Here is a 12,166-nt window from a genome sequence, read left to right on the forward strand (position 1 = left end):
ATATATTAGTTAGTTAAAAAATTGAACTTCATTGTTAAGAATGTCTCATGTTAATCAAATTTGGTGTTTAATTTAAAATATAAAGTCTTATTAGTATAATCTATATATATAATGATGCTTAATTTTTAAAGTGTCCGGATTGTCGGGTCGAGAACTGTGGTTAATTTGGATACTTAGGTCGTATTGTAGGTTGACCCGCCTTTAAATTTAAAACGGTTACAAATAAAATTAAAAATGCTATAGGTATGTTTCGAACTTACAACCTAACAAAACAAGTACATCTCTTTAACCAACTAGGCTACAAAGACTTTATATTTTAAATTCAACACCAAATTTGATAAACGCGGGACGTTTTAATATTAATATAAGTTCAACTTTTTAACTAACTAATATATATATATATATAATGATGCTTAATTTTTAAAGTGTCCGGATTGCCGGGTCGAGAGTTGTGGTTAATTTGGATACTTGGGTCGGATTGTGGGTTGACCCGACTTTAAATTTAAAACGGTTAAAAATAAAATTAAAAATGCTAGAGGTATGTTTCAAACTTGCAACCTAACAAAATAAGTACAACTCTTTAACCAACTAGGCTACAAAAATATTATATTTTAAATTCAAAACCAAATTTGATAAACGCGGGACGTTTTAATATTAATATAAGTTCAACTTTTTAACTAACTAATATATATATATATAATGATGCTTACTTTTTAAAGTGTTCGGATTGCCGGGTCGAGAGCTATGGTTAATTTTGATACTTGGGTCGGATTGTGGGTTGACCCGCCTTTAAATTTAAAACGGTTAAAAATAAAATTAAAAATGCTAGAGGTATATTTCGAACTTGCAACCTAACAAAAAAGTACAACTCTTTAACCAACTAGGCTACAAAGACTTTATATTTAAAATTAACACCAAATTTGATAAACGCGGAACGTTTTAATATTAATATAAGTTCAACTTTTTAACTAACTAATCTATATATATATATATATAATGATGCTTAATTTTTAAAGTATCTTAATTTCCGGGTCGAGAGCTATGGTTAATTTGGATACTTGGGTCGGATTTTGGGTTGACCCGCCTTTAAATTTAAAACGGTTAAAAATAAAATTAAAAATGCTAGAGGTATGTTTCGAACCTGCAACCTAACAAAACAAGTACAACTCTTTAACCAACTAGGTTACGAAGACTTTATATTTTAAATTAAACACCAAATTTAATAAACGCGGGACGTTTTAATATTAATATAAGTTCAACTTTTTAACTAACTAATCTATGTATATATAATGATGCTTAATTTTTAAAGTGCCCGGATTGTCGGGTCGAGAGCTGTGGTTAAATTGGATACTTGGGTCGGATTGTGGGTTGACCCGCCTTTAAATTTAAAACGGTTAAAAATAAAATTAAAAATTCTAGAGATATGTTTCGAACTTTCAACCTAAAATACAAATACAACTCTTTAACCAACTAGGCTATAAAAAACTTTATATTTTAAAATTCACACCAAATTTGATAAACGCGGGACGTTTTAATATTAATATAAGTTCAACTTTTTAACTAACTAATCTATATATAATGATGCTTAATTTTTAAAGTGTCCGGATTGCCGGGTTGAGAGCTGTGATTAATTTGGATACTTGGGTCGGATTGTGGGTTGACCCGCCTTTAAATTTAAAACGGTTAAAAATAAAATTAAAAATGCTAGAGGTATGTTTTGAACTTGCAACCTAACAAAACAAGTACAACTCTTTAACGAACTAGGCTAAAAAGACTTTATATTTTAAATTCTATACCAAATTTGATAAACGCGGGACGTTTTAATATTAATATAAGTTCAACTTTTTAAATAACTAATCTATATATATATAATGATGCTTAATTTTTAAAGTGTCCGAATTGCCGGGTCGAGAGCTATTAATTTGGATACTTGGGTCGGATTATGGGTTGACCCGCCTTAAATTTAAAACGGTTAAAAATAAAATAAAAAATGTTAGAGGTATGTTTCGAACTTGCAACCTAACAAAACAAGTACAACCTTTTACCAACTAGTCTACTAAGACTTTGTATTTTAAATTCAACACCAAATTTGATGAACGCGGGACGTTTTAACATTAATATAAATTCAATTTTTTAACTAACTAATATATATATATATATATATTGATGTTGAGTAAATGGATACTTGGGTCGGATTGTGGGTTGACCTACCCATAAATTTAAAACGATTAAAAATAAAATTAAAAATGTTATCCGTAATTTTTTTTACGGTTTTTTATATTATTAATCGTGCAAATTCACGGGCTAAATGCTAGTTGGTTAAATGATTTTACTTGTTTTTGTTAGGTTACTAACTCGAAACATACATATCACATTTTTAATTTTAGTTTTAACCGTTTTAAGTTTATCCCAAGTATATATTTACTCTCTCTCACACACACACACACATATATATATATTTTATAATGATGCTTAATTTTTAAAGTGTCCGGATTGCCGGGTCGAGAGCTGTGGTTAATTTGGATACTTGGGTCGGATTGTGGGTTGACTCGCCTTTAAATTTAAAACGATTAAAAATAAAATTAAAAATGCTAGAGGTATGTTTCGAACTTGCAACCTAAGAAAACAAGTACAACTCTTTAACCATCTAGGCTACAAAAACATTAAATTTTAAATTCAAAACCAAATTTGATAAACGCGGGACATTTTTATATTAATATAAGTTCAACTTTTTAACTAACTAATCTCTATATATATAATAATGCTTAATTTTTAAAGTGTTCGGATTGCCGGTTCGAGAGCTATGGTTAATTTTGATACTTGGGTCGGATTGTGGGTTGACCCGCCTTTAAATTTAAAACGATTAAAAATAAAATTAAAAATGCTAGAGGTATGTTTCGAACTTGCAACCTAAGAAAACAAGTACAACTCTTTAACCAACTAGGCTACAAAAACATTATATTTTAAATTCAAAACCAAATTTGATAAACGCGGGACGTTTTAATACTAATATAAGTTCAACTTTGTAACTAACTAACTAATATATATATATATATATATATATATATATATATATATATATATATAATGATGCTTAATTTTTAAAGTGTCCGGATTGCCGGGTCGAGAGCTGTGATTAATTTGGATACCTGGGTCGGATTGTGGGTTGACCCGCCTTTAAATTTAAAACGGTTAAAAATAAAATTAAAAATGCTAGAGGTATGTTTCGAACTTACAACCTAACAATACAAGTACAACTCTTTAACCATCTATGCTACAAAGACTTTATATTTTAAATTCAATACCAAATTTGATTAACGCGGGACGTTTTAATATTAATATAAGTTAAACTTTTTGACTAACTAATCTATATATATATATATAATGATGCTTAATTTTTAAAGTGTCCGGATTGCCGGGTCGAGAGCTGTGGTTAATTTGGATACTTGGGTCGGATTGTGGGTTGACCCGCCTTTAAATTTAAAACGGTTAAAAATAAAATTAAAAATGCTAGAGGTATGTTTCGAACTTGCAACCTAACAAAACAAGTACAACTCTTTAACGAACTAGGCTAAAAAGACTTTATATTTTAAATTCAACACCAAATTTGATAAACGCGGGACGTTTTAATATTAATATAAGTTCAACTTTTTAACTAACTAATATATATATATATATATAATTAATGATGCTTAATTTTTAAAGTGTCCGGATTGCCGGGTCGAGAGCTGTTAATTTGGATACTTGGGTCGGATTGTGGGTTGACCCGCCTTAAATTTAAAACGGTTAAAAATAAAATAAAAAATGTTAGAGGTATGTTTTGAACTTGCAACCTAACAAAAACAAGTACAACCTTTTACCAACTAGTCTACTAAGACTTTATATTTTGAATTCAACACCAAATTTGATGAACGCGAGACGTTTTAACATTAATATAAATTCAATTTTTTAACTAACTAATATATATATATATATATATATATATATATATATATATATATATATATATATATATATATTGATGTTGAGTAAATGGATACTTGGGTCGGATTGTGGGTTGATCCACCCATAAATTTAAAACGATTAAAAATAAAATTAAAAATGTTATCAGTTATTTTTTTCATTGTTTTTTATATTATTAATCGTGCAAATGCACGGGCTAAATGCTAGTTGGTTAAATGATTTTACTTGTTTTTGTTAGGTTAGTAACTCAAAACATACATATCCCATTTTTAATTTTAGTTTTAACCGTTTTAAGTTTATCCCAAGTATATATTTACTCTCTCTCACATATATATATATATATATATATATTCAAATTAACTATATCTCTCGACCTGTCAGTCCGGACACTTTGAAATTAAGCATTATTATATATATAGATTAGCTAGTTAAAAAGTTGAACTTATATGGTAAGAATGTCCCACAATTATCAAATTTTGTGTTGAATTTAAAATACCCTAATTGGTTAAATGGTTTTATTTGCTATGTTGCAAGTTCGAAACATACATATATCATTTTTAATTCTATTATAAAACGTTTTAAGTTTATGTGCATGTCAACCCATAACCCGACTCAAATATTCATTTATTCTCACATATATATTCAAATTAAGCACAACTCTCGACCCGACAATCCATACACTTTGAAATTAAGCATTATTATATATATAGATTGACGGACTATTTTTTTTTATAATATATATAATTGTACATATTAAGGAATAGGTTCATGGCTATAGGGTTAAGGTGTAGGGTTTTTCAAAAGCATAAACATGTTTTTTCCAAAATAAATTAAATATAAATAATTATATTGATAAATTTATTGTCTTTGTAAATGTCACCAGATATAATAGTTTTATTTTCAAGTATTTTAGAAATTTTAATATTTCCCTTTATAAAAGAAAATCAGAAAGAATATCATAAATTACAACAAAGATTGCATAAATCAGTAAGCAAAAAGCAATAATTTACAAAATTTCACACTGTTTCTTTAGAATCTATAAAAAGACTCTATAGGAACCTCTCTTCCAACCTTAAGTAAGACAAAAAAGCATCTCCTAAAATGATGCAAACAGGATCAAATTCATTTGTTGCATGTTTTCTTCAATTATGTGCAATTTATGTTATTCTCCTTACATGCACCAATGCAAGTGACCAAGATCCAAAAGTACACATCTATTCTCTTATCAATTTTTAATATGTTGACCAATATATAATTTCTCAGGCCTGCTGGCATGATATAATAATAAATAATTTGTAAATCATTTATATGACAAGAGATTTAGACTAAAAGATATATCCATCTAAAGTCATGTTCAATTCTCTAGATTAATGTGATATACTATTATAATCCTTCAAAAAGGTTTTAAAAATTAGGCCTTAGTTATGCTCATCTCTTTATATCATTTCAATTTTTAAGTTGCATAATAAGTCTGTATTCTTACAGCCTATATCCATTTTCATTAAATCAATGTTTATAATTCTAAATTCAATGGTTTATATGTGCCTAAATTACTTCTAGAAGAAAGACTAGTGTTTGAGAAAAGAAAATTCGATAAGCTCAAAAAAGAGTTTTAACAAACAAGCGCATTAATATATTTTTTTTCTTTTGATAGTAATATATAGCAAGACTATTAAAATATCGAGTTAACTCTTAAAATTTTACGATTTTACGATTTTAAAGAACATTAGCGAGTCTCATTTTAAGTATACACTTAAATAGATAAACTCTTACCATTTTAAATTTACATTAATAATAAGATTTTACGAATTTATAAATAATTTTAATTTTACGATTTTATACGATTTTACGTTAAAATTTATAAAATTATCTTTAAAATTACAAATAAATTATTATTTATTCAAATAAATAAATTAATATAATTAATTTTGTAAATATAAATTTTTATAGTATTATTTATTTATTATTAATTTTATATTTAAATAGGTAAGTTTTTAAAATTGGTTAGGTATAAAATATTTAATTATTTATAAAAATAATAATAATAATATATAACTAATATTTTTTCAAATTAAACTTTTACGATTTCAAGTAACTCTGAATATTACGAGTTTATAATTAGTCCACGATTTTACGTAAACTCTCGATTTTCACAATGCCTAATTAAATTGCACAAATGAAAGCCCAGACTATTCATGGTTTTAGCAATCCCTAGAGTTGTATGATTTATTTTAAAAAAATTGTTACTAAGCTTAACTATTTAGTTTGGGAATAATTATACCTAACACTTATTATTTATGGAAGATTGTTCTTTGTAAAACCCATTGGAATTTTCAAGAAAATATTTTAAAGTAATGACATTTATATTACCAATTAATGCCACATTCTTTCAACTGCAAGTTATTTTCGATAAATCAAACATACCCTATTTAAAATGTGATTTGAATAAACCTCTTAAATATTCACATATCATTTATAATAGCTGTCCCAAAACTTATTATAGGGTGAACTATTGGGGTAAGTGAGCACTTGAGTAGGGTCCTAGTAAGTGGATCCTTTTCCCTATAGAGTTTGTACTTTGAGTTACAATTTATATTTTCTTTATATTAGAAAAAATTTAACCAAATTCTTTATAACATAAATAATATAATAAATCAACTTAAGCTAATTAAATTTATAATTAAATGAGAAAAATGTAAATATGAATAACAATATAATATTGTAACAAAAGAAAATTTGAAAGGTAGAATATATTGGTGGAAATGTAATCCTTTGTATTATTTTACTTTATAAAGTTTAATTTGAATGCAATATAGAGCAATAAATACTATAATTGTCTCATTTCCTTTATAGAGAAACATCACCTTAAATTATTCTATTAGACTCGAACAAAGATAAAATATATTTAAATAGTCATTCAAATCTTCTTACCAACTATTTTTTGTTAATCACACTAACATATTTATTATTTTATTCAGGAGTATATAGTCTACATGGGAGACTTTAAACTAACATTGGGCATTCCTCCACCTATTTTGCATTCAAGATTTCTAAAAAATGCTCTTGGCGTGTAATATATCACTACTGTCATTTTTTCAGCAACTTGTTTTTTTTCCTTCTCATTATTACTTATTAATACAAACAATTTCAAATATTTGATTAAAAGGATGATTGCTTACTTATTCTGAAGTTCATTTTTTGTTTTTTTAGCAGGAATACTTCTGCGAGAATTATTTATAGTTACAAGAATAATTTCAATTGTTTTCTTGCTCTATTAAAAAACAACGAAGTTCAACGAATATCTTGTAAGATAATCTATTAGTTCTCAACGATATATAAATTTTTTATAAAATCATTTATATGACCATATATATTAATTGATTTAATTAATTATCAGCAATGAAAGGAGTTGTATCTGTGTTTCCTAATAGAAACAATGACATGCTTACGACAAGATCATGGGACTTCATAAATTTTCCTGAATCGATCAAAAGAAAAACAGATGAGAGCAACATCATTGTTGCGGTAATAGATTCCGGAATTTGGCCAGAGTCTATAAGTTTTCAAAATTCAAGATTTAGTTTCTTTTGGCGTCCACCAAATAAATGGAAAGGCTCGTGTAGTAGTGGACTAACCAATTTCACTTGTAATAAGTAAGACGTTTTTTTTATAAAATTTAATTTAATAAAAATATAATAACATATTATGATTACATGCATGCAGCAAAATCATTGGAGCAAGGTATTACAAAAAGAATGGTCACTTCTCTACAGAGGATGATCAATCTCCAAGAGACACCATTGGTCATGGAACTTATATGGCCTCAATAATTGCGGGCAACATTGATAAATCAGCAAGTTTTTTTGGCCTAGGTAGAGGTACAGCTCGAGGCGGTGTTCCATCTTCGCTAATTGCCGCATATAAAGTATGTTGGTCCTCTGGTTGCGACGATGCTGATATCATTGCTGCATTCGCTGATGCAATCAGCGATGGCGTAGACATAATATCAATTTCAATGGGAGATGAAAATCCTATAAGCTATTTTACGAATTCTTTATCTATTGGGAGTTTTAAAGCAATGAGAAACGGAATTTTAACGATAGTGCCAACAGGAAATAAGGGTCCCAAACCTTCGAGTTTATTGAATGTTTTTCCATGGGTACTTTCAGTCGGAGCAAGCACTATTGATCGAAACTTCATTAACAATTTACAAATGGGTAGTGGTATGGTTCTTAAGGTAAATTAAAGTTTTTCACTACCATTTATTCTTGTTTAAGCAAAGCATGCATACAATGATTTTTATTGATTTGATTATTCATTTGTCTTACTAACACAGGGAGTTTCAATAAATGTGTTTGCTGCATCTGATTACTACCCTATTGTGTATGGTTCAGATGTGCCAAATAAAATAATGAATGTTTCCATCAACGTATCTAGGTATTACACAACGATTCTAAACATCATACATTAGTATTGTGTATGGTTCCATGAGCCATTTTAGTTTGTTATATATTAGTATTGATAATCTAACTGCCAATTAATTTAAAATAATTTTGTTGTAATAGTGTTTTTGGTCTCATAACTGCAGAACGTGCCAAAGAAACTCACTCGATACTAAATTGGTAAAGAATAAAATTGTCATTTGTGACGAATATAATATAGGGACAGAAGCTCTTTCTGTTGGTGCAGCTGGTATGGTGATACGAGCTCGTGAAAGAAAAGATGACTCTGAAGCGTTTGTCCTCCCCACAGCTTATGTTATCGGAAATCAGATCAACCGAATGAGTAACTATTATATGAGATTAAGAGCGTTGAATATGTAATATTTAAGTTGTTCTAAAATTATATGTATATTATAATTTTGTTCATTTATTGATTTTTATTATTATTATTAAGCAGGACTCCAACTGCTGTAATATTCAAGACTAGAGGAGGTCTTGATGCTTCGTCACCATATATTGGATCCTTCTCATCTAGGGGACCGAATCTTTTAACACCTGAAATCCTGAAGGTTTGATATGTTTTTCACTTGTTCTTCACTTTTTTTCCCTTAACTTTATTACTCTAATATTAAAGATGAATCCTAATATTTGTAAGGATTATTTTACCTTAAAAATGATCCATCTAATAATATTATGAAATTGATAGACGTTTATGTACAACGATAAAAACATAACAAAAATACAGTTAAAGCAAAAATCCTATAAAAGGTAATAAGATTCTCGGTCGAAACTATCAGTTTTACCGACTAAACCTCTTGTAATATCAAGATCATAAAAATATATAATCTCATTATCTCATATTCATAAGATTATATCAATATTATTTTATGGTGAATAATTTGATTGGAAATGAATAGTATAATATTATTAAACTTTAATTTTAATAATTGTATAATATTTTAATGTATAAAAATGAAAATGGATTCTAGTTCAAAATAGCAATTAAAATTACATTTATCTTATAATAAATTATAACAATGTTTCTCCTTATCTTGTAGCCGGATTTGTGTGCGCCTGGTGTTCATATCTTGGCTGCATGGACACCTTTGAATTCTCCTACTAAGGAACAAATTGATAAGAGAAGGTCACCGTATAACATTTTATCGGGCACTTCCATGGCATCTTCACATGTTGCAGCTGCAGCAGCTTATGTCAAATCTTTTAATCCATCGTGGTCTCCGGCCGCTATAAAATCCGCTCTTATTACAACGGGTATATATATATATCATTAATAATTTAAGAAGCGTTATCAAAATACTTTTCATTCTATACAATTGTTAAATTTAAAATATTCATTTGCAGCCTCAAAGATGAGTGAAACAACAACTCCTGATGCAGAATTTGCTTACGGAGCAGGCCAAATAAACATTGCTAGTGCCATAAGTCCCGGCCTTGTATATGATGCGGAAATAGATGATTATGTGCGGTTCTTGTGTGGGCAAGGCTACACAAATGAGCAATTGTATCTTCTTACATGTGAACATACTTCTTGCACTACTTATGGGAGTACAATTTCTTCGAATCTTAACATGCCTTCATTTTCTATCCCTGTTTCTCGTTCAACTCGATTTAATGTCACCATGACTAGAAAAATTACCAATGTGGGAACGGAATCATTTACTTACGATGCCGTGATTTCGTCTCCGCCGTCAGTACAAATAAGAGTGGTTCCCAACAAACTTTTATTTTATAAGGTTGGAACAACTGTACAATTCACAATGATTGTAGAGGGAATCCTTACTAGAGAGAAAATGGTTTCCGCATCTTTGTCTTGGATAGGTCCCAAAAACACAGTGAGAAGTCCTATTGTTGTATTTGTTAGAGAACAACCACGATGATATGACATGGAAAATCATAGTAATAAACATCTTTCCTATAATATATAAACAAGGACTAGATGAAAGAGACTAATGAGTTCTCCAATAAGAATTGTTCATGAGAATTTGTCTATAATCTATGTTTGTGGTGTTATCATCCTAATAATATAATTGAGGCTGTTTTACACTAAATATTATATATATATATATATATATATATATATATATATATATATATATATATGAATTTCGGTTACTATGAGTGTACTCATTTTCTATATACACAAATTCTTACCCATAAAAAAAATGTTGGGACGTTTAAGAAACGGTTAAAATCATTTTATTAAAATCTTAAAAGTGAGAGGGTCAAAATTAAAACTAGACAAATTCTAACTATGATCAAAAGATAACAATCAAACGATCCTAAAAAACTTAATTAGTAACAATCAAACATACAATTAGAGATTACAAAGAAAGATTATAAACTGTATCAAATCATAATTATCCAAATCAGTATTTTTATTCCATACCAACCTGTTGTATTAACCGGTTGTCTTCCTCTTCCATTTGTCTTTCTTCTTCCTCTTCCTCTTGTAGTGAAAAATGATGAATTAAAAAGTTTGATGAATATTGCTTATTCTCATTTTGATTTTTTCTTTATATAATCCCGTTCTGATTTTATAGAAAGAATCACTTTTCAGGATTTCCGGGCTCTTCACCTTGTTGTTCACAATTTGAATTTATAGGTCATTGTCTTCCTTTCTTTAGCTTCAGCTTTGGAATCTTCAATAACATTGAATTTTTTTATATCAACCTTGAAATTCTCTTCTTCGTTTAGATTAGCCTGAGTATCTTACTCTCTGTTTAATCAGCAACCACTTCAACTTGATTTGATTGTGATTCCTTAATTATCTTTTCAACATGATTAGGTTGAGGTTTCACCTCCTTCGTACTACTTTCTTATTGTACAAAATTTTATTTATATTTTGTTTTATGTTTTTTAACCATATTTTTCTCTTTAATTATAGGCACATATGATTCATTTTCTTATATATCTATTTTCTAGCATTTATTAATTTTTTGATCATCTTCTTTAACTAAATCACATTTTGGGCTTGCATGTTGGAAAATATTGTAGAAAGAGTATATGTATGATCTCCACTCATAAAGAATTTCATGACAGTATATTTTCCTTTTATGTCTATTATTGTCATAATATAATTTTTTAATCATCTTCTTTTGTTTTAATTGCACTACTAAATATTGATAAAGTTAGAATAAATATTAGATTATTAATATGCTTCTAAAGAAATAAACAATACTAATGAACACGTTATTATATAAACTAAGAAGATTTTCATGCAATACATAAGAATAAAATATAAACAAAAAAATTATAATATGTATTTCAATTTTTAAAATTCTTAATAAATTATGAATAATATATTAAAATAAAAAATAAAACACTCAGATCTCACATTTTATTCACTTTGATAAAACAACTCATCTTCTCACATATCTTATCACATATTTTTCCCTAATGAACCTCTCATTTCGTAACCTTACACTCTTACTTTGGTTAAATAAAAAATCTCAAATATTAGCAATCTCTTTTTTAGCCTCGCTTTAGCCCATCAATGTTCAATCAACCTCCATTTCGTGATCTTAAAGAACTTAGACTAACCAACAATCTCATTCCACATTTATCTACCAATTCAAATTGGACTTCTCATCTCGTGACCTTAACTTTCACTTTGGTCAAACAACTAATTTTTTTTAGTTAGATAAAATATTTCAATTTTTTGTTTGTTGTGTAATTCATTTGTTTTAGACTATTACGAACTAAATTTTCCTAGGCTTGTCTAGAAAAATACATAAACCCAT

At 28.0% G+C, this 12,166-nt stretch overlaps 1 protein-coding gene across 1 annotated transcript; it reads left to right on the forward strand.

Moving 5' to 3' along the window:
• The first annotated feature begins 7,362 nt into the window (after positions 1–7,362).
• LOC124935223 (cucumisin-like) lies at positions 7,363–10,303 on the forward strand. Its single transcript, XM_047475669.1, has 7 exons — positions 7,363–7,616; positions 7,687–8,200; positions 8,300–8,400; positions 8,552–8,782; positions 8,863–8,974; positions 9,464–9,677; positions 9,768–10,303. The coding sequence occupies exons 1-7, from the start codon at positions 7,363–7,365 to the stop codon at positions 10,301–10,303; spliced, it is 1,962 nt and encodes a 653-aa protein (XP_047331625.1).
• Positions 10,304–12,166: the final 1,863 nt, after the last annotated feature.

This window comes from Impatiens glandulifera, chromosome 4 (genome assembly GCF_907164915.1).
Source record: "Impatiens glandulifera chromosome 4, dImpGla2.1, whole genome shotgun sequence".
In the NCBI taxonomy this organism is placed as follows: domain Eukaryota; kingdom Viridiplantae; phylum Streptophyta; class Magnoliopsida; order Ericales; family Balsaminaceae; genus Impatiens; species Impatiens glandulifera.